General features: G+C 39.9%; 1 protein-coding gene across 3 annotated transcripts in view; it reads right to left on the bottom strand.

The window, feature by feature from the left end:
• The window catches only part of SLC22A16 (solute carrier family 22 member 16), a 39,467-nt gene extending 16,844 nt beyond the window's left edge, over nt 1–22,623 (bottom strand). The window contains exons 1-3 of one of the 3 annotated variants that reach the window (XM_071806643.1): nt 22,483–22,547; nt 21,071–21,178; nt 1,651–2,127 (exon numbers count right to left, since the gene is read on the bottom strand). In XM_071806643.1, the coding sequence (XP_071662744.1) occupies nt 1,651–2,087 (437 nt within the window). In that variant the 5' untranslated portion in view covers nt 2,088–2,127; nt 21,071–21,178; nt 22,483–22,547. Of the gene's footprint in view, nt 1–1,650; nt 2,128–13,047; nt 13,134–21,070; nt 21,179–22,482 lie in introns of those variants that run through there. The other 2 variants (XM_065834917.2, XM_065834918.2) reach the window with 2 other exon arrangements.
• Between the last annotated feature and the right edge of the window lie 1,188 nt (nt 22,624–23,811).

Genomic DNA, 23,811 nt, shown 5'->3' with positions numbered 1-23,811 from the left:
GATGTGTCAGAAAATAATATTTTTCAGCTGTAAAATCTACAGTTGTAGATCTGCAACTCAGAATGTGTGTATTATCTTAACTGGCTGTCCATGGCTTGAATTAATGGAAATGAGAACAATATGATCATAATCTTATAAATCATGTCTGAGTATTAATTAATAAAGCTATGAATGTTTTAAAGGGATGCAGAACAAACGTTGGCATTATATTCTGGTTTTGTATTAAATTTGGTTTTACAAAGACTTGGATCAGGAGGCAAGATTGATTCCATGTGTCCTAAAAGCTAAATTAAAAAAATAATAATAATAATTTTTTTCTTTTGGATTCCCACGTTGTAACTGTTGCACCGTAGCATTGTGCTAATGAAAAAGAATCAGAAAAAAGTCTGGTCTCCTTTTTCTGCTTATACTGTTACTGTTACATATATATACATACATACTTTATATATATATACACATACATATTATACTTACACTGTTACATCACCCTCCACCTAACTAACAAGTGTTGTTAGTCAACAAGTTTCGTTATAGAAAGAGATAAATGATGCTAAACCAGTCTTCAAAGCAAAACACAGGTACAAAAACTGCCTGAGACGAAACGAAGTACAACATAGCTTAGGCGTTTGACTCTCATATGGATAGAAAGGCACAGCTGGTCATTCTTCTGAGAGAGGAATACATGGGTTTGTGTGGAGAGAGTAAACCGAGAGAAGCAGAAGGATACAGACATATATCCTGGATCTCTCTACTGCTGCTGAGTCCAGCTCTGATGCCAGATCTCAGTGTGCAATCCCAGGTGACGTCCAGGTGGAAATGCCACAGGGGAGCAGCTGAAGAACAGCCTGGGTACCATGAGCAAGGGGCTGCTCAGGTCGAGACCCTCCACAAACTGACTCTCCTGCTCAAACAGAACTTTGTACATGCTGGTAAATAAATGAAACTACAGCACAGCTCATGGACAACCATTTTTCCTCCTTTCTGGGCTAACTTTCAAGAGAATGAAGTTCAAGTTAACCTTTCAGGGAAAAACTACAATTGGACAGCAAGGAAAAATAGTGAACAGGTGTTTGTTTTCAGAACACGGGGCCTGATCAAACCCTCGAAGCTGTTGCATCAGCCCTGCAGAGCTGTACTCGTCACAAAGGTTAGGAAATTAGTGATTTTAAAATACAGGATTTTTAACATTCCAGTAGCTCTTCAGCTGTTTATCATATTCAGAAATAAAAATCTATGTTCCCATGAGGAAGCTCTCCTCATGAAAAATAAGGTGAAAATCTACTCCCAGGCTTTACTGCTGCTATTACTACTAATTATTGCTATTCCTGTTTAAAAATAAAAATAAATAAAATCTAAGGGCAAATACTAGCTGCACAGGGCAGTTCGAGGAATCCAGACTTGGAACATGGTTGATATAAAGTAGGAAAAGAAAAAATAAAAGCAAATGACTTGCAAATACATTTTAAAATTACTACTTGCTACCAGAAAAAGAAATTGAGTTAAACACGTCTGTGAATAAAACAATATCCAAATGTCCCAAATTGTGAATACATAACTATGAATACACAGTGAATGAAAACAACAAAACAGATATAAACACACGGAGTTACTGCAGTTTGAAGCTGCAGTTTTCAGAGAATGGCACTTTACCTGTCAGCAATGTCACCAAAAATCACTGCTCCAATCAAGACTCCAAGCATGAATGTAGGCTGGATTAATTTTGCAAGCCATTCTCGGTCACAGACCAGATCCCACTGCGTAACAACAGTGCTCTTCCATTTTGTATCATCATAGAGAAATCCATCAGAACAAGAATATATGGACTTGTTGCCTTTGTACTCATATGCCAGATCCAACCCGACTTCTCGTTTGGACCTGCTGCATTGATTAAGTTCCCAAATTTCTCCATTTTCCAGCTGGACTACAATGTAGTTTTCTGTTGATGTCCATAGTGTCCAGATGTCCTCTATACTTGATTCAGAGGAGTTGTAGAAAAGAATATTACTCACATTTCCATGGATCCCACATACAAAGTTAGGAGTAACAGCCATGAACACAGATGCTAAGTAATGGATACCACATGACATAGCTTGAAAAACAGAGGCAAAATAAACACATGCTTGCAATCTGTAAAGGGAAAGAAAAAAGTTTACTGAAGAAAAGCCCTCTATACATGACAAAAACCCCTAATGCAATTGTTTTGTTAGGATCAGTAAATGAAGACATCGTTAAAGTGTCTAGTGGTTTGTTATACAGTGTTGCTTCAAGAGACCAAAGATGAGAAAAGATCCACAGCAGCAGAAGTAATTTATTCTCAGAAAATAAATGCTGCTCTTAGTCAAGTGTTTAGCCATACACAAGAAACAATTCTGGACTTAAGCACTTAATTCAAAGCAGCCTTCCACCCTCCAATTTTTTGTAGTACATCCCCTCAAAATAAGGCCTTATATTACTGGGATGGTTAGACAAACCAAAATGTTGCAACCTCAGGTTCCAAGGGATAGAGATATGTGCATCAGATAAACTAAATGCATCACATTATGTCCTTTATTTCACCTAATTGTAGCTATATATAACTGTATTTCATCTGTCTTCCATCTCTCTTTATTGCCTCCAAAAGACAGAGAAAATACACGTAGACATATGTAGAGAGAGATAGAATCTGAACAGTGTGAAATGTTTTGTACCAAAACATGGCTGTAAACTGGTTTAGGTTTTGGCTTGGCAGTTATCCATTAAAGATTGTATCATAAAGCAAACATGGTAAAAGAATGCTTTATGCATAGCCTGAATTTTGGCATTTTAACAACTTTTAAAACATGTTTGAGATGCAAATAAATCTTAGTATATGAATTGCACATGTATTCTGAATTTCAAAAGACTTGCAATGAACTCTAGTATCACTGACTTCAAATTCTAGACAGTTTCTGATAAGCATAAGGAATCTTTTTTTTTCCTCAATGTTAAAATTATGCACATAATTAATACAATTCTTTTCAGAAAAGACAACATAGCTCTGATTTCTCCTCCATTTTTTATTTCCTGAAAGCTGATCAATTGTACTAATTTGAAGAAGCACTCAATGAGCTTCTATTAATCTATGTACATCCTCATTGTAGTATGCAATGGGCCTTGATGGTATGAAACAAAAAGCAGCTTTTAAAAAATGATCAGAGGAGATATCTGCTGGAGTTATAGGAATTTATGCCCACAAAACAATTGCCTTGAAATGTCTCGTGGAAAAAAATCAGGACAATTCCAGGCCCTGTAACAAATGTGACCTTCAGATCACTCCTCTCCAAAATATGTCTAACCTAGCCTTGAATTCCTGGAACAAAGATTGCAACAGTACCTAGCCTAGGACTTTCAAATCATCTACCATCACAATTTCTAATTAATTTCTAAACTATCTATAACCAAAGTATTTAAATAGAATTTGCTGGATACATTTTCTTGATGTCCAATAAACCTTTGATTAAACAGTTCTCTAGTATAACGTAACTTAGTTCACCATCCTCATTCTCCTCTGCCTTTTAGCTTGCTTCTTTCCTTGCTAAATATAAACCCAGTTGTCTATCCTGTCTTTCCAATGGCGTTGTTGCTGTCCAGATGCAGCACTTTTTATCCCACTTTCTTTTGGTGACAGCTCTACTGACTTTTCCATAGCAGTCTGAGGAGAGGGATGGATTGCTAAACCCGCTGTGGCAGCTCAGAAGCTGGCTCCACTTCCCACCTGAAGACTCTGCAAGGCAATCCTCACACAGGTGCTGTGCTGCGCTTTCCAAACAAACCTTGTTGGGAAAAGCGATATGGTCAAGAGAAGCTGAACATAACTACAGCGTCCCTTAAGCCTATCAATCCCCTTTCAAGAGGACAGCTTCTTGAGGATTAAGCAGCTAGCCATAAATCAAAGCAAGGCTAAATGTGCTCTGAAAAGCTTTTGGATTATCTTGAACCACAAAAAAAGACATTGTTCTGAAATGTAACCTTTGTCCCCCTATTCATGCACACAAAAAAGGTCAGCAACATTTTTTGCTTCTTCTAGTTTTATTTTAACTGGTCCCATCAAAAGACACAAACTTGTTTTAGAAGTAGCAGAGCAAGACTGAATTCAACAACTTGGGCTATTGTTGCAGTATGCAAAATGACTGAAACCAGGACTAGAAGACCTCTAGCAAATCAGCAAACTTAATCCCTAGAAGATGCGCAGTTACGTCTTCTCCTAGCTAATAAAAAGTGGCATACCTGGAACCAGGATCCTGAACATTTGCAAAATATGTCATTATGCAACCACTGTGTCGGATATCCCAGTTGGTATTTCCCACATGGAGGAAGAATTAAATAATTTCAAATTCCCACACATTCATCTTGAGTTTTCTAATTAGGTCTCACAGTACAAGAAATATTAAGGTCATAATTTCTCTTCTAACAAGTAAGACTGAGCAGGAAAGTATATTTATGCCCTTTCTTATTGGAGAGGCTTGAACAAAGATAACAATTTGTAAGGATACGGACTGAGAAGATGGCATGAACCAATGCACTACATTATTTTTTAAAAACCCAAATCCCAAGAGTATCACAAAGGCTATGATTTGGATCACATTTAGCTAATCTCTGCACTAACTGCTCCCTTGGGAGTTTTATCTTATCTTTTCCTGAACATTTCTTGTGATTGTACTTCAATAACCATTTTGACAGATTGCTCCATGGTCAAATCTTTCTGTTGGAAAGTTTCTGATTAAATCTAATCTCGATGTCCCCTTTTTCCAGTCTAGCATCTTATAAAACATTCTTGTGCAACCTTGAATAAATATTCCTTGTCTTTCATCACTTTATTGTACAGAATTATTAGTTACTCCTTTCTAGTTACTTTATAACACTATATAAATTATTGTCCCTTACTCTTTTCTCATTTTTCCTTTCTGTCCTATAGTGCTGGAAAGTAAAATGTGGGAAAGCAAGGTGTGCGGTTCCAGCCACCTGGGTGATAAAGGAAGATCAATACTAACATGATCATTTGGACAGTCAAAGACATAATACTAACATAATAATGTACAAAGGGCCTTGGACAAATTATTTTGAAGTACGTTTCTCATAATTATAAAAAGTTATAGCCCAGACTCATGAGAATGGTATCTTGGGCTGGATAACCGCCCCCAAGTGCATGGGATGTGTGAATGTCCTTGGGCCTGGTCTGTGATTGAGTGTGAACGTAACTGAAACAAACATAACATGAGTGTGGTGTGTTTTTAATAACAATTATTGGAAAAACATCTTATGTAACATTTTAGTCCAGGCCTGTATCTGTAAATCCTATAAATTGTCACTGGTTAATAAAGAGAGGGTCTCAGCCTGGCTCAGCTCTCTGCTCTGTCCAGCTCTGCGCTCCCTCCTGAACAAGATCTCTGACTGTACATGCATCTCTGTCTGTGTCCCAGTATTCGTCATCCCTAATCGCTGCACTATAGAGCAATTTCCATCTCTATAAAAAGCAATTAAGGACTTATTTTAAAGAAATATCTGTGTCGAGCCATATTTTGCCCATCTTCCAAGGGTTTAACTTAGAACTAGATATAACTGATTCTTGTAAAAACATTATTCCATTTTCAATGTCATGAAAATCCTATTCAGTTCCAATGAAAAAACCCACTCTGTAGTATCATTATTTTTCTTACCTAATTTGCAGCATCGATGCTAAGTGAACACAAAAAGTCAAACGGAACGCCAGATATATGTTAATAGACATAACTTATGCTATTTGTGGCTTCATTTAAGAACAGGAAAACATGTTTTTTCATCAAAATGGCCATGTTGTTGCAGAAAAAAAAAAAAAAAAAAGCCAAGAAACAGGCAGGGGAAGCAGAAACAGGGAGGAATAAAGTGTGATCTGAAGCTAAAAAATTTTGGCAGTACCAGTGGCTGAAGGAATCCCACAGTCCTGCAACCACACTAATGGGCTGTTCCCCCGCCTGTAAAAACTACCTACTGCTCTCTCTAGTAAAATTCCACAATGGGCTGGCTAAGTCTCTCTCTGTATATATATTTATGTAAAGCACATACACACAAAAACACAACCTGAAAGCTCTCTTTTGATCATTACCAACTACAGCAGTGTTGTAACAGCATCCCCACTGATGCTAGATTGAAAAGCCCAGCCTTATTAGCTGCTGAGAATCTCCTGTGGGCAGGAAGATATTCTATTCTATAAAGACCAGTTGCGTAGAAGTAAGGCAATTTGTTACACTGCATAGTTACCAACAAGGAATTAGTTAGGCCATTAGTGACAACATAGAGAAAGCATGAGAAGTATGGAGGGAGGACAATAGGTGAGATGGGAGAATACTGAAGATGCAATGAACTTTGCTTTTCAGAACAGCCAAAGATTGACAAGGGACAGAGAAAGACACAGGCCCAACTTCATGGTAGACACAGGCCCAACCTCATGGTAGACACAGGTTTGCTGGGACAGAGGTTGGGGCCGCAGGAGGAACAAAAAGCTGCTGCCTGCTCTACTGCTAGCAGGGGATCCCTGCCTTTGGACTTTTGGGTGCACAGTTTTATCTCAGACCTCTTTCTCAATCTTAAAACCCTGGGGCTGCTTCTGGCCTTATGCTCAGGAGAGGGCTGAGCAGCTTCTCCTCTTTGCAGGAGGACTCGGTGCTGGGGGAGCCCAGCTGGTCCCACTCAGGGACCCTGGAGCAGCCCCTGCCGCAGGTTGTGCTGGGCAGGGGGGCACAGCAGAACCTATACAAGTTATACATTTCACTGACCCTGAGGCACAGGTTAAAGTCTATGCTGCCCTTGCCACCAGTTGTAAATATTAACCTTTTTCCTGAATTCTTAATTTAAGAACACTGGACTGATAAGAAACTCCTTTATTACTAAGCTTAAATCTCTCTCTTGCAGGCAAACATGTAATATAATCCCTTTAGTAACTCCACCAAACTCCTTTTTAAAAATTAAATTTCCCTCAGTAAAAAAAGACTGCTGCTCATGCTTCTAAATGGTAAGAAAATACCATTGCAGTAGCAATAAATACCCTTTAAATTCGCCAAAAGAAAGCAAATTCTGTGATCTGTTTTCCTGGACTGATCTCAAAAAGGGCAGTTATTGGCAAGGGTATTTTATATGCCAGTTATCTTCACATACATCAGATTGTATAACATACATTGTTGTAAACAGTAGTTTCATTTTACAGATTTTATTTTTTTTTTAAGATCTGTGGACAAGATGACTGTCCTAAACGGTATGATAATCTCTCTCAGTGTTTTTCCATCTCTTCAGTGACTTGCCACGGGAGATAATTATTTGGCAAGTACATTTTGTTACTCTTGCCAGGAGCGTCAAATATAGAAGTCAAGAAGACTTTGTAGGTTACTGCTCTAGTATAGAGACACTTAATGAATGCCAGAAGTCAAATGAGCATAAAACTGTCCTCGGAAAAGCGTGAGCAAGACACAACATGAAAATGTTCCTCTCTTTCTTCAAATATTTTGGTGAAATTTCTGCCCAGTTATTCTTTTTTTCAGTTTACAGCTTACAGTAAAAAATACTTCCATTTTCTGATTCTTCTGCACACATTTTAAGATCTCACCAGAAAGAAAAGCAACTGGTAATATCATCACGTCAGTAACTGAACTGAAGACGTATTCTTCCATAAAAATAATGAACTAGATCTCAGACCACTGTTGCTCTGGCTGTAGTCTCATGACACAACATATTCTCTGGCACTGGCACTGTAAGATATTTCCTCCCTTCTCCTTTCTCTCTTTATTCATCCCTTGCATTCTACCCAGTTTTGGTGGTACTTTTAATGTGGACCAGCTGTGAAATTTATCTGGGAAACTGATCTGACTTGAAAAAAACAGTCAAAATAGATGATGACTAAAAAATAATCAATAAAACAAGCCAGATCAGTTGCTTGATCCGATTAGTATTGCACCTGTGCAAACAATCTATATCAGTCTATTTGAAAGGTGGTACATCCGGCATGCAAAAATACCTAAAGTGGACGTTGCTGCATATATGTTAGAGAATAAGTCCCCAACCTCAGAGTACTTTTACCATTGTCAGTTGTTGCAACGTATAGCCGGGACAAAATATGGTTTTAGAAACTAACTATGTTAAATAAAATGTATTTCTGATAATATTTGTTTCCCTGTCTGAGAAGAGAGGAAGAATTTCTAGATACTCCTAAAAAGCTAATACAAAAATTTAAAAATCCTTTTAGTGTAGGATAGAGTCAAAAGGCTGTTCTGTGATTAGCAAAATATTTGTACTATTCTATAGTTTTTACCACTATTTTTACTGTTTTTCCCTTCACCTTGTTAGCAAATTGCTTAGTCAGAAGGCACAGTATGTTTCTGTTGTGCAGTGTGCATTCAACAGGATGGCTTCAGTGGAAATAAGTTTCCAGATAGTTACTATTTCTGAAAGAATTTGTGTTTAATAACCACTTTTACCCCTGTATTCCATCCTGTGTGTTTTGTTGGTTTTGTTTTTTTTAATGTGGGAGAAGCCATTCAGCATTCTTTCCACTCTGAACCAAAAAGCTGTGATGCACTTACACATTTACTTTTTAAATTTCAGTCCCTCCTAAGGGCAGTTTAAACTACACAGACATGGAGTCAGCCCACATCACCAAATGGTTATTTCCAGAATTTGTTTTCAGAGGAAGAAGATACTGTGTTGGATATCCAGTTTAAACATAGATGTAGAAAGTTGCACCAGTGTAAAAATCTAGAATTAGGGCTACAGAATTAAGGGCCATACTTTTTAATTTTTTTTTTTCCAATTAATGCAACAGTTCTTTGGTTTTTACTGTCTAAATAATACACATTAGATTTCTGTTCTCACTTGTGACAAAATAATCCAGTTGATAAATTTTGCTGGGTTTCAACAGTTTAGTAAGCATAGCTTTCATCTATGGACAGACATGTGCAGAAGAAAGAGCAGATGCCGTTCAGGATGCCCCAATGTTTCTTGCTGCCGAGGGTTACTGCACCCAGGGGAGAGCCAGCCAGAAGGATGGTGTGATCACACCTAAGCCACTTCAGTGCAACGCCCAATCTCCTGCTCCAACTGACAGTGGAACTGATGTCTCAGTTTTTGAATTTTTATATATTTGAATAAGTAATGTGAATCGCTTTTGCTACTATATGACTGTAAATGTAATAATTTATTGCCTAGATCTTAGGATTAGTATTATGTGGAGATGCTTGCTTGATTGAACCTTCGGTTGAAATTTAACTCTCCCCTGAAGGATAAAAAGGAAGATAAATGAGGAATTCAAAGCTCTGGTGGCCAAAGGACAGATGATTGCCAAGGCAAAAACAAAGGGTATAGGAATGAGGGGAAAGGTAAAGGTGGCAGGGGAAGATTGTGACCTCTGACTCAAAAAATGCCCCCTACTCAGAAAAGCCCACTATTCACTGAGCATGCATAGAAGAATAAAAGCAGACTGTACCTTCAAATCGAAGTGAGCAAAGTTTAGACCAACGAACTTTGAGTACACATAAATATGTATAATATGTTAGGAGTGGTTAAAAGTTTAAATGTATAAATATGTATAATAACAGCCTGCTTCTGGTGTACTAGCTTTGTGAAAGATCGCCTAGCACCCTTTTCTGCACAGAACTGTAAATAAAGCAAATACCTCAACCCTGTGTGTGAATTGCTATCTGCATGCTGGGTAATGATCCCACCTTTTGGGACAACTGAACTGAACCAGGCACAAAGGCTCTGGATTTGCACTCAAGCACCCAGAATACACACACATGTTCCTCTCTTTACAGTGTAAGTAACTTCTGATTGAGGGAGAACACATCACTGGGAGCGGTAACTGTTTAATTGCTAGAACTAGATCCACTAGCTGTCCTGCATGCTTAAACTGCAAGGGATTCTGAAGAAGTCAGCAATGGAGTTGGAACGGTTTGGCAACATCAAAGATTAGCACAGCTCTTGCACCATGCTGTAGGCTCCTTAGGTGAAAGGAAGATACATGCTATGTAACCTGCCATGGAGGGATCCATCCACAGACGGATTATCTAGCGATGAGAGAGACCTACAAGACCTGTCTTGTGCAACAACTGCCAACCAAAGATCTTGCTTGCTTGCTCTGAGGAGAAACTACAGTTTTTTCTCCTTAACATATTTATAGTATCTACTTTATAACTAGTAGAAATAAATCAATAAAAGGGAGGAAAAAAAGCAGAAATTTAAAGCTATCACTGAAAACAATAGTCAAATACTAAATGGTGCACATCAATTTCTAACCTTCTTCAGGTTAGCCTTCTTTTTGATTATCAAAATCAGTATGTAATGAATGTTTATAATTTTGGTAGATTTGCACCCACACAAGCACCAGTAAAGCAATCCTCGAGCCTGAGGTCCCAGCTTCACATGGGGCTCCAGCAGTCACCAGTGGAGCAGCAATCCTGGTGGGAACAGGCCAGGCAAACAGGAGGGGACGGCAACTGCAACAGTGATTCCAACACCTTTCAGAGGCAGAGCTGGAGTCGGGTTATTTCAGTGCAATTATCCACTTGTCCATCCTGCTTTACATATGTCAAGGGCATATACTGGGTGATTTACTTAAAAATAACATGCCCATGCTGTTTCAAATTTATTTATGTTTGTTGTGGAATTATTTTCATCAGTGCTAAACACAGCAAAGTGGTTGCACTTACCAGTAGTAACACTTCCAGCTCTGTACTTCTATGCTTCCATCCTAGGAACAGCTTTTTAATGAACACCTACCATTTAGAAAATTAGCATGTACTCTGTCTGCATTATATATTACTAACATTACTTTTTACAGAGAAAACTCAGTTGCAGTGTCTTTGGCAACACTTTTCTTTTGGTCACCCTCTTTTTGGGGAGACAAAACCAAATTAGGTATTTAATTCCCTTCCACGCTGTAGCGTTTTCATCAGCTTATGTAAGCAAATCATTTCACATCACATCCTGTAAAGTGTGTAATAGAATGCAAATGTTTTTATTGAGATTCCATCTACATAGGTAGTACTTCATATATAAACTGTGGTGTTTCGCTCTTCCTTATCCGTTTAGCAGATCAGATATTTTCTGACACATTGCAGTAACTCTGTTCAAACTATGGAAGTTTACATTTCTTTTATCTAATTTTTTTTTCTGTCTATAATTCTGAAATAAAACTCATTGTTTTTAATATGAACTTTGTGCTTACTTCATTGTTATTCTACTTACAAATTTCTGTTTCAAAACTTCGAACCTGAAATAGCTGAAGGCACAAATAACGTGGATTGAACGCCTACTTCACAATACTGAAAACTGTCCATTCTGAAGCAACTAGCAACCTGTTCTTCATAGACTATTCCGGAAAATAATTAAAGCTTACTGTTGTCCTAATTAAATTATGTGTTTTAAGAACTCTTTTTTTGTTTGTTTGTTTCTACTCATATTAACACCTAAGATCATTTGGATGCAGACATTTCATTTTCAGTCTGAATTCTACATAAATTCATTCCTCCTGCTTGGAAGATGGTTGTAAAAAACAAGTTCTTATAGGTTTTGAAAGTTCTCATGGGAAAAGGTAAAACAAGTAAGAAATCTGCATAAGTAGTTTAAACATAGTGGCCATGGATAGTATGGATATTCTTCTTCCCCGGATATTGGGTTGGCTAGCCTATACCTTCAGTGGACAAGAAAAATACTTCTGTTTTCTCTCCTCTGAGAGATTTACACATTGCAGAGTACATAAAATAGTATGAAATGCCAAAAAGTTGATGTAATAGATCTTGGATATTTGACATGCTGCCTTCGATTTTAATTAGACAAAGAACTTTTCTACAGCCTCTCTAAAGAGATAAGTCAAAATTGCAACAACATTATTGATCTCCTCAAATAAAAAATATTTTCCATTACTTTTATTGGTCATTTATCTCTTCCATGACCAACAGACTGAGTTATTCTATATCGTTCTTGATTTTTTAATAGAAAGCAGGGAACCTTTTCATTTCCTGTCATTGAAGGAAGATGATTCTACTTCCTTTCTTCTTGAAACTGTTAAAATTGGAAGTCATTTACATTAAAAACAAATAAATGCAAATTACAGATTTAACTGTTTCCAAGGCTAAGAATGCACTTTGACCTCTTATTAAATATATTCTGTAATGCTCTTTTACCTGCTTATACTTCCACACTGCTGTCAGATTCTTTCCTTGAATCTTTCTGTCATAGTGGCTCATACAAGGGAAGGAATCTGGAATAATGCCATTTTCTGACCTTATATAAATATTTAGAAGCAATATATGGCCCTTGTTCTCCACAATAATCCAATAAAGAAGATGGATTCTGCTCAAACCTACTAGGATTCTTCTGCATAAATGTATTTTTCTACCAACTGCCCCCTCTCTTCTCAATGGATAAATGAGACAGAACTGAGCTCAGCTACACTTATCTATAAAAGATGACAGTTCTCCAAAGAGCCTAAAATACAAGTGTAAATGAGATGAGGTCCCAGTTGCTCTGACCCTGGGACTAACAGAAATTCTCCCTCTCAGAAGGGTGGAGTTGTAACAACTTTATGGTATTGGCCAGCACTGCTGACCTAAACCAATTCCGAAGATGCAGAAAAAAATCCAACCAATAATTTGTTCTGGAATATGAGCCATGAATATAAGTTATTTAAATGAAATGTGGTCTCATCAGTATAATTTCACCATAAATCCAGTGGTTTTGTGTCAGATAATGCTTTTGAAATTGATTATTTATTATTGTTTATTTTTCACCTTTTGTATTTGACTTTCTCTCTAGCATTAGTCAGACATCCAACAAACAAAATGTTACATCACAGATATACTAATATTTATTTAATAACAAGAGCTAAATGAATATGATTAGTCTTATTTTCTATTTTTTCATAAAGAACATAAAGATCTATGCCTGCAATTTAAAGGCTAAAAAAAAAATCATTCTGCCTCCTTTGTAAGTTCTAAATGACTACATTGATCTTCCTTTTTCCTCTCAGAAAGTCAGTTGCAGGTTTTATTCCCTCACTTTCCGTACCTTTGGGATTTCTGTGTTTTCAGAGCAGGCTTGATCTCTTATTTCTCTGATCTTAATGCTCTCGTTTCAACAGTTGGCCTAAATCAATTTTTCCTGGAATTACCTGTATTCAAAGAATAGAGAACAAGGATTGCGGATGGAAAACCAATAACGTAGCAAGCATTGTAACATTAGTATTGTTGCATACGTGATGGTTTTTCTGACATCTGACATACAGCAGAGCAATGCAAGGCTCTTGGTATCTGCTTCACAACATCTTCAGAGAAAGATGCTGGCTGATGCTGTGACACAGAAAGTGTCATGCCAGAAGCATTTCCCACATCCCAACCTTCTTGGTAAGCCTTCATTAGTTAATTGAGGCTGAAAGTAAAGAATGAATATCATACACTTGGAAGCAATATACCACATACAGTATGCAATGCATATACATCTATACTACTTCTCTAGATACCTTTTTCACGCAATGGGGAAGCACAGACTAATCTAGGTGCAATATTCATCTTCTCCTAAACAACTTAATGGCAATAAGGTGGATGAATACTGCCCTTAAAAGGTCTAATTCTCCCCCTTGACGAGGTGATCAAGGCCAGACGTCTGGCCTGTAAAATCAGTGAGCTGAGCTCACTAGTGCCTTGATTTGGACAACTGATTTCCCCACGCAGCCACCATAGGCTTTATAGAGATGGATCAAGTAGGAACCGAAATCCTGGCAGATTTCTCTCACAACTTAGAGGGGAGAAGGACCTTGCAACATGGCTGGAAAAGTACAGGCCATCATGGATACAAGACATTTAAATGGCACTCAGCTCCATGCAATACATGGTGCTGACTGCTCTTAATAGAGTGGCAAATTATTCCCAGTTCTTTGAAGCACTTCTTTGGCACTTGTTTTCTACTTTCCACTGCCTTATCAGCATTTTCTGTCTATTCTCCAGGCCTTGGCCTCTATTCCTGCCTCAAAACTGCTGCCAGAGGTGCACTTCTGATGCTGCTGCCTAACAGTAATGCCTCCAAATAATAGGAAGAGAAAATCCAACTTTACTTCTGAATGAAAATATTTTCTTGAGGAAAGGGTTTAGTCTGTGATCCAATGGATGGTGCTTCTAGTTTCCTCAAACCACATTTTCGTTGCATGTGATTTTCAGAGAACATCTGCTCCGAGTGAGGTGAGTGTAATTGTTTGGCTGTCAATGTATGATAATAACATACACATTAGCTCTTTAGGTAATTTCAGTATTTTTCAAAGACAGCTGAGATTTCTCTCCAGGTATATGGACAATCTGACAGATCAACCATCATTAATAGTACCTATAAATCTGTGTCTTGTATAGTTTGTCATCACACTTTTACCAGTCTTGACCTTGCAACTGAGACATAACTACCTCAGTTGATATTTTCTGTCCTGTTATTTTTTATGTATTTCTGAGAAGCTGAGCATCTCATATTCTTACTCAGCTGCTATAGCTTCATGCCTCAAGCTATCTCAAATAAAATGTCAGCTGTGCACATATCTCAGTTTCATTCTTGCTGTGCATAGCAATATGGTAGCACAGAAAATTTCACAGCATGTGCTGAAGACTTCTGAGGCCCTTTATAAAACATCTCCTTCCAACTCTGAGATATCATAACACTGCTGAAAATCACGACTATTATAAGAAAATTATTGACAGAGCTTTTATAGGAGTGATATTCCAGTCCCAGGCACCATATTGCAGGAAACACACTATGCAGTGCCTTATATATTTCATTTTCATTCATACCATAGTATTTTGGGCATGAAGCAGTGGGTCATTAACTCCCTGTGTGTAATAATTGCCTGATGCTGCCATAACTATGTCATGCTATGACTCTGTCTAGAAGCCACCCTGGGGGATTGCCAGCATTTCAGAAGTTCAGTTTAAATCTCAGCAGCTGGTTTACAAATTGTAATTGATTTACTAGCTTAAAGTCTGAGTGTTGCTTGTATTGCAGATTTTAGCCTTAAGAGAAGCAATGGATAATACTATAGACAAATGCATTTTCACCCTGATTTTATTTGCTTCTTTTCCTATTGTTGTATTCTACGTTTTAATCTACTTCTATTATTATAATCTATCTACTTTTTCAATCCAGAAACAGGCAGGGGGAGGTTGCCAGCACATTCTGATGCAATACACTTTTGTCTATGCAGATCCTGTGCTAGACTGCCTCCAGTATGACCTGGATCCCAGCAAATACTGTTAGGACCTCTTGCAGACTGGGCTGCTACTGTGTTCTCACCATTATCCAGGAGCACTTGCCAGTGTCCAACTTCAGTTCTGAGTCTTGAGAGTATTTCTGCTTTTGCCTAGTCAGGCATAGATAATAAGGTCTTTGTTTAAGCTGGTAGAGTCCGTTCTGTGGAAACACATGGCTTGTCTCACTTCTCCAAGGCTATTATGATGCTATTCAACCAACGGGTCAAATACTATTTGCAAAATATCTGGACCCTCACGCTCTCATCCCCCCAAAAAAAGGAAAAAAAAAAAATGAAATGCAGGCAAGTCTACTTTTTTTGTCCTATGAACGTTTGAGATCAGCACAGGCTGATTCAAATGTCATAATACAGCACAGTTATAAAGCTGAAGAACATTTACCAAGCGTTTCTGTCAAACACCACCCCTGACTAGGAGCCAAAGGAGGACTTAGAAATGAGATTCTTCTGTCTGGCACATTCCAGTAAACACAAACAGCTGTCCACTGATACATTTTGAAAACTGAATGACAGATATGTTGTGATAAACTTTTCCACTGTATAAAGTAGCCAGTGTCTGGGGAAAAGAGGTTCTTTTGAAAACAACCTCTAGACCATAGCATTTTTTTCATCTTCTGAAACTACTCAAAGCTTAAACAGAAATTCATGTTACATTGTTTAAAAAGATATAATTTTGTGTAGGATGTACTAAACACTAAATGTATTACTATTTCAGATGAAGCGTGTAATGTTTCCATTTTATAAGTTAAAGCTAATAATCTGTTCAAATGTTGAATATGATTGTCTGTTTCTCCATACTAACTAAACCAATTTATTTGCATGTCAAGCAAGTGCACTTCTCTGCTTGAAAAATGTATTTTTCTTGGGGAAGAACTTCTCAAGACACCTGTAAAATATTTGAGTTCGAAAAATCATTGCTTGAAAGTATTCTGATTTTCTTTTTGTGAAAAGAAACAGTGAACATGTTCTTTGAGATACTTGGGACTCTCTGCTATTTGATACAAACCCTAGAATTCATTGAAGTATCATGTACACAGCACAATTTGCCGAAGACGTAATGTGATCACAACAAGAGCTGTGAGCTATGAAACAAGAGAGAGGATAAGGGCATCAGCATGAAAATAGGAGCCTGGAAAAGTTCTGAGATGTGAAAAGAAGATAGAACGTTTGGCGTAAGAATTTAGAAGTAAACCAAGAGCCCTACAAAGTAGGGAGAAGAGAAATTATGTTAGTGCTGACCAGCAGGGTCTGCATTGCAGAATCCAAAGAATCTCAACAAAAGTCAAGCCACTTTTTTATGAGCCAAGTGTAGTCTCTGATCTATTCATGAACACTAGAAAAGCTCCAATGAAATTAACAGAAAATATTGAAGCGGTTGATAAGTGTAGTAATCTCTGCTGAACTCCATCTTTGGCTGCAACAGGTGCACACCCTATCCAAACAGGCAGCCTGTCTTGCTTCTCTGCTCCTACTAGCAGACAGTGCTAATCCTTGTATTTATTGCTTCTAAACTACAAATTGTAGCAACTCCACTGACCAGGCAACAGGTTCATATAAGGCAACAATGTAAAGATGTTAAAAACTGGATAAACACACAAACATTTCAATAAAGGGCAGTTATTGGTAATTTGTTAAATAGCCTAACTGGTAGTAAAATACATTATTTATAAAACCAACATTTGGAAATCTGGATAACTCTCTCAATTTTGTAAGAGACAGAATACTTTAAAGGACAATCTTTTAAAAGATTCTGGAAATACTTCATTACAAAACCTGGAAATAGTGCCTGTGACACCCACTCTTTCCCTCTCTCTCTGATGATTTTCACCACCTGCTTTTAGCTAAAGTATAAGCCAAGATTTGAAAACTGTATATGACAGGGAAAACTCTACATAACATGTAAACTGCATCGTATAGCTACCATACATTCCAGCTGGGAAATCAAAACCTTATTCTCATCCACACTTAAGAGATACCTTACCAGATTTGTCTCTAGACAGCTATTGCTGATTAGATCACATCTCCAGCACTCTGTCATAGTATAGATCAGAGCTGAAAAACACATAGACTATTTCCCACCAGCAACCTGATAAGCAAGTTCTGTGTCCTGCTGGTAGATTGAAATCACTAAAGTTATCAAAAGATCTTTAGTTTACCTGAGATCTAGATGCGTGGGCAGTGTGAGCCAGCCTGGCAGGGCCTAAGGCACATCTCCTCATCAGGATATATGCACACACTCTGCCACCAACCTTACACCCATCAGTTATGTCTCCCCTTTCCCAGTACAGGGGCTACCAGTGACCACAACTGGGTGACTATATCCTCTTTATCTGACAGGCCTCTGGGCAGGTTTTTGCAGTTGGAATGGTGAGGCAGAAAGGGACTGGGGAAGGGGCAGGAGCAGTGAGGGAGAGCCCATAGGCACAGCCTTGCAGGAACAGCTGTACCTGTGAAAGGTGCAGTTCGATGTTGGTAAATTAGGAGCTTTGAGGCCTGGCAACTCATTAGAGGGAAGGTTTTTTGAGACAAACGAGATTTTTTGTTTTATTCACCTCTTCAATAGCAAGCAGTGAACTCATGCTCCAGAGACAGACTCAAGAACGATGTTTAAAACAACCTTATTGAATTTACGGGGCACAGATTCTACCCATGCCCAAATTCAAAGTCTGCCTTTAATGACAAAGGAGACAGAAGCTGTTACATTTTTATAGTTGTTCATCCATGTCTCAAGACCCTAGTAAGAATTATAACATCACTGGGACTTCTGAAGGAAAGTCCACATGGAAAGCAACATATTGTCGGCATCCATGTGAATGTCAGTTCTGCAAAATTCATAACCTTAATCAAAGAGAAAGATTTATATATTATAGTATATGAATAGATTTTATATAGAGCTATATATGTTATATATATATAATGCATCCATACTCTCTCCATACATATTTATATGCATATTAACAGCTGGCCATTCTTTACTGCATATGTCAGACTTTAAGAAAACAAAAACAGTCTCAAAATACTAACAGTCATGCTTGGATTGCTCAGAATCTGACTGTGGCGAATCTACAGAATCTGTATGTAGTGCATAGGTTATATGTGCCTTATAAGAATTGCCTGAACTGAATTGTAGCATCGTAGAAAATCCTGAGTTGGAAGGGACTCACAAGGGTCATCGAGTCCAACTCCTGTCCCTGCATATGACAACCCCACAGTTCACACCATGTGTCTGAGGGCCTTGTCCAGTCTCTTCTTGAACACTGTCAGGCTTGGAGCCATGACTGCTTCCCTGGGGAGCCTGTTCCAGGGCTCCACCACCCTCTGGGTGAAGAACCTTTTCCTAACGTCCAATCTAAACCTCCCCAGCACATCTTCCTGCTGTTCCCTTGGGTTCTGTCATTGGTAACTAAAGAGTTCGGCGCCTGGCCTCCTCCTGCCCTTGTGAGGAAGCTGTAGCCACCATGGTGTCGCCCCTCAGTCTCCTCCAGGGTGAAAGCACCAAGTGACTTTAACTGCTCCTCATACGGCTTCCCCTCCAAACCCTTCACCAACTTTGTGAACCTCTTCTGGACACTCTCCAGCAGCTTAATATCTGTGGCGCCCAGAACTGCACACAGTGCTCCAGGTGAGGCCGCACCAGTGCAGAGCAGAGCGGGACAGTCACCTCCCTCGCCCGGCTGGCAATGCTGTGCTGGATGCACCCAGGACACGAGTGGCCCTCTTGGCTGCCAGGGACACTGTTGGCTCATGTTCAACTCGCCATCGTCCAGAACCCCCAGATCTGTGTCCATGGAGGTGCTTTCCAGCATTCTGTTCCCCAGTCTGTATATATAGCCAGGGTTGCCGTGTCCCAGGTGTAAAATCCAGCACTTGCCCTTGTTGAACTTTATGCGGTTGGTCTTTGCTCGACTACACCAAAAAATGTCACGGAGGCACCCCGAGGTTAGTTCAAGGGACAACAAGGTCCAAAACAACTTTTATTAAACAGGGTTTTAGCACTTCAAAAGTGACTTAAATACAAGTTTGGATATCAGTTGAGGAAAATTATTAAGGGGCAGCAACTAATACAACAGGCGGTCCACAGAGTGCATGCATGTGGCTTCACCCAAAACAATGCTGGAGCCGTCCCTGAGTCCCAGAGGAGTACACACTTGCCTAAACACGGTGCGGGATTATTTTTAAAGAGATACACGTACTCGTAGTGAGTACGGGAAGTGTACACTCGCGATTCTGCGAGGGTAAATTTATGATATACTTGCAATCCTGCGAGGGTTAATACGCATGCAAATGTGCACGGAATATTACACGTGCTTATGTAGAAGCACAAGAGGAAAATACACTTACGATTGTGTGAGGAAATAATTTATACACGTGCTCGTAGTCACCCTGTGGCCAAACAAAAGAAGCTGTTAACCTCAAACAGCAGAGAGAGAGGGAGATGTGCCTACTCCTTCCATACTGAAGGAGGGAGGGGGAGTGAGGGAGGTTTGCATCCTGCCACAGTTCAGTACTCCAGTTTGTCCAGACCCATCTGCAGGACCTCTCTGTCCTTGAGTGTCAACAGCTACTCCAAATTTTGTGTCATTGGCAAACTTACTTAGTATTCCCTCAAGTCCTGTGTCCAAGTCACTTACGAAGACATTGAAGAGTGCTGGCCCTAAGATGGATCGCTGCGAAACCCCACCAGTGACTGGTCACCAGCCTGACATAACCCCATTTACTAGAACCCTTTGAGCCCGGCCCGTCAGCCAGTTGCTCACCCGCTGCATTGTGTGTTTATCCAGCTGTGTGCTGGACATGTTGTCCAGGAAGAGACTGTGAGAGACAGTATCAAGGCTTTGGTGAAATCTGAAAAGATCACATTGACAGGCTTCCCTTGGTCAGCTAGCTGAGTAACCTTGTTATCGAAAGAAATTAAGTTTGTTAAGCAGGACTTTCCTCTTACTAATCCATGCTGGCTGGGACCAATGACTGCATTGTCATTCAGATGTTTTTCAGTAACTCCCAGAATAATCTTTTCCATAATTTTGCCAGGCACAGAAGTGAGACTGAAGAAATAATTGATTATCTGTCAGTGTCATGATGATGTATAAATACAAAATAATCAGAACTGACTTCCTAGTTACAGTTAAGAACAACTTTTTATACAAAGCATAATTATTTCTCTAGAAGTTTCAAAGAGGTTTTTACAACAATTTTTTTAATAGGTGCCTCTTCCATGAGCTACTATTACACTTACTTATAGCTTCATGGTCTTTGAAATCTTGAACTGCTTTGAGTCTAACATGACTATGTAAATTTTGGTAGATTGCAGTTCATCTCAAAGGTCCTAAACATAAAGCAACCCCTGTTGAAGTGCATCTCAAATAATCTGGCCCCTAAATATGAGGTTATCACTGTAGAACTGTTCTCCCTTTAACTGCAAGAAGTAGTTGTTAAAACTTTATCTCAAGTATTGTTAAATATTCTCAAACAGGAAAATTATTTCAGTAGTTAAGAATAACTACTTTTGTGCTATTTCAGCATTCAGTGTCAAGTGCCTGCTTTCCACAAAGAGCAAGCAAGATGGAAGAGTAGCAACAAAATAAACATATTGCTAGGATATCTCTCCTGATCCACAAAGAACAAGGTATTTTTGCTGCTGACCCAGAACAGATAATGAATGAGATATTATTCAGATAGATGTGCATGTAAGTCACAAATTGGCCAAACACATATTTTAAGCATAAGTCCCAGTTAAGCAAAGAGAAAGTCTTTCCATCCTAACCATCTGCCGAGGTTATGGATACCCACCACTACTGCTCACACATGATATTAAGAGCCTGTTCTGCTGTAGATCTCAGGTATGCACTTCTCCCATTAAAAGGAGCTCCAAGACTTTGTTAAAAATGCTGCTTCTGCCTGCCCCAGATAGAGAAAAGAGATCAACATAGTGGGTTAGGCTAGTCTGCAGTGATCGAGCTAGAAAGCACAACACTGCAATGCAACAGCTTGAACTTGTAGCCAGCTTGTGACACATGGGTCTGTTCCAGACATCAGCTCTGAGGAGTATGCACCTGCAAAATCCATGCTGATAAGTGCGTTGTGGAAGTACACGACAGAATCTGCTGTGAGGATGGGTCTCTTAGTCTTACAATTAATATCCTCTACAATTTCATTTCCTTGCCAATCGTTTCTTCTCCACTACCTGCTATTAGCAGTCTCACACACCAGCCCTGCACCAACAGCTACAGAAGTATACACACCCCCCGCTGCTCATCTGTGTATCCCATCCAACCCACTCGGACCTCTACACACGCACATCATAGCCGCGAAACACATCGAAGAAAACTTGTCACAATGCATCACACCGCTTACTGTAAAGATAATAATTTGTTGATAAATACATATAGATGTACTCCCTCCATGACCATGTATCTCACGCAACAAGCCTCAGTAAAAACATGCCATCTATCGCACATGAGAAGTCTGTGTTCCTATGCAGAAACAGCCCATCTGTGTGTCATGCAACCCTCCTATAGGTACTGCTTGTACTCTCCTATCGTCCCTGGAGTGCCCAGACTGCTCCAGGGCTCCGTGTCTGTGTACATCTGTGTACTTCTGTGTTGCACATGTGTGTATGCGTGTGTGGGCACACTCGCATGTCTAAGAAATGTGTGACTGTTAAGTGGCCAAGCATGTGCACGTAGTGTAATGAATGCACATGGTGCCTACAGGTGTGTGAGCCTACATGTGAATAGGTTGTGTCTGCATATGTGAATGTGGCATATATACAGGTGTGTGTGCATGGTGTGTGTGAGCGTACACCTGCATCGTAGCATGTGCATGGAAAACTATATTACAGGAGTGTGCAGAGTGGTGCAAACACGTGTCAGTGCCTGTCTGTGCACTGTGAGTTTATACAGCGGGGTGCAGTGCGTGTGAGCGCAGGGGTGCAGTGCATGTGAGCGCATGTGTGCAGTGCATGTGTCAGAGTGTGTGTATCCGTGTGTCAGTCTGTGTGTGCGAACCCCCCAGCACTACACGCAACGCTGTCAGCACAAGCGATGCAGTGATGTCTCCCCGTGTCAGCCCCCGTGTGCCTGTTGGTCCCTGTGGGCGTAGGTAGCTCTGACACCCTGCCTATGTGGGTGTCCGTCAGTCCCTGCTGGGGGACGTGTGACAGGCCTCGTGCCTGTCCGCCCGTGAGAGCGAGTCCCCGGTACCTGCCGAAGTGTCCCAGGGAGTCGAAGAGTCGCTCGGAGCTGGGAGCCATGGCGGGACGGCAGCAAGCCGAGAGGCTGGGTCTCGCTGTCCGGGAGGTGCGGAGAAGAGGCACCGTTCCGACCCCGCCGCCCGCCCCCAGCGGGACATCGCGCCCCGCCCCGCCCACCGGCCCCTCAGCGGGCGGGGCGCTGCCCAATCGATGCCCGGCGGGACGGGCGGCACCTCCAGCCCCAGCGGCCGCTTCTGCAGGAGCGCAGCGGGAGCCGGGCGGGCTCGGCTCGGCGGCAGCGGGCAGGACAGATAATAAATTCCCGTGGTACAGCTTCAGGGCTTTCGATTTCTCACACAGCCCGAGGGCCTCGGACGCTTCCCTTCGGGAGATGGGTCCCTGTCTTGCCCGTCGGGCAGCGCCTGCAGCAGGCTCTTTTCCCCACTGAAATAAAATTGAAGGAGGCGATTATGTGCTTAAATCCTCCTGTGACAATCATTTATAATCTAATGTATCTAGGCTCTCTTGTATTTCATATGGAAATTTTCAGTTAAACGAGGGTATATTTCTTTTTTTTTTTTTTTTTTGCCCCGGGACATTATAAGAATCGTTTCATAATCTGCTCTGTTATTTGGATATATTACATGTCTTTTCCCAAAGTTTTAGCACACAATGCAAAATAATATTATCATACTATCATACTTAATCATTTAGTAAAGGTAAATATGTAACATATCCCATATCTGCATGACTGTCTTTAGTACACCAGTTTCTAAAGAAGCCTCAATTATATTTTTCTGTCTTACCCAGAGCAGACCAAGATAACTGATTTGAAATTGTTTGAGGATTATCTAAGCAAGTTACAACAGGAAACCTTTGTAATTAACTTAGCAATGGGTTTTATTGGAAGAGATATGCTCTAGCAGCCCAGTCGCTCTGGGCTCTGAGAATTAGGCAAGATACAGCAAAAACTACTGTGGGTGCAGCTCTCCTATTTAAGGTTTTTCTTCCCCAGAACACTTGATTTCCCTTCTTGGGTAGATCCAAGTTCAAAGTTGTCCCTGCTCTGAGTGAGGAGATGGACCAGACACTCTTCAATGTCTCCTTCCAACCTCAATTATTTTATGATTCTGTGATGAAAGACATTTCTAGCAGATTGCATGACCTCTTTCTGGGCTGCTCTATTGAAAAACACAGGGCAAGGGGTGGAGGAAAGTACAGTCAATCCAATCTTATCATATGCATATTTTGCTTCTCAGGAAGTGCAGAAAAAGTTGAGAAGTAAACCCCTATTAAGTCACTGCGAGTCAACCTTTCCATTCCAAAACCTGACCCAAAT

This window comes from Patagioenas fasciata, chromosome 3 (assembly GCF_037038585.1).
Source record: "Patagioenas fasciata isolate bPatFas1 chromosome 3, bPatFas1.hap1, whole genome shotgun sequence".
Taxonomy (NCBI): domain Eukaryota; kingdom Metazoa; phylum Chordata; class Aves; order Columbiformes; family Columbidae; genus Patagioenas; species Patagioenas fasciata.
This window is presented reverse-complemented; position numbering and strand designations above follow the sequence as displayed.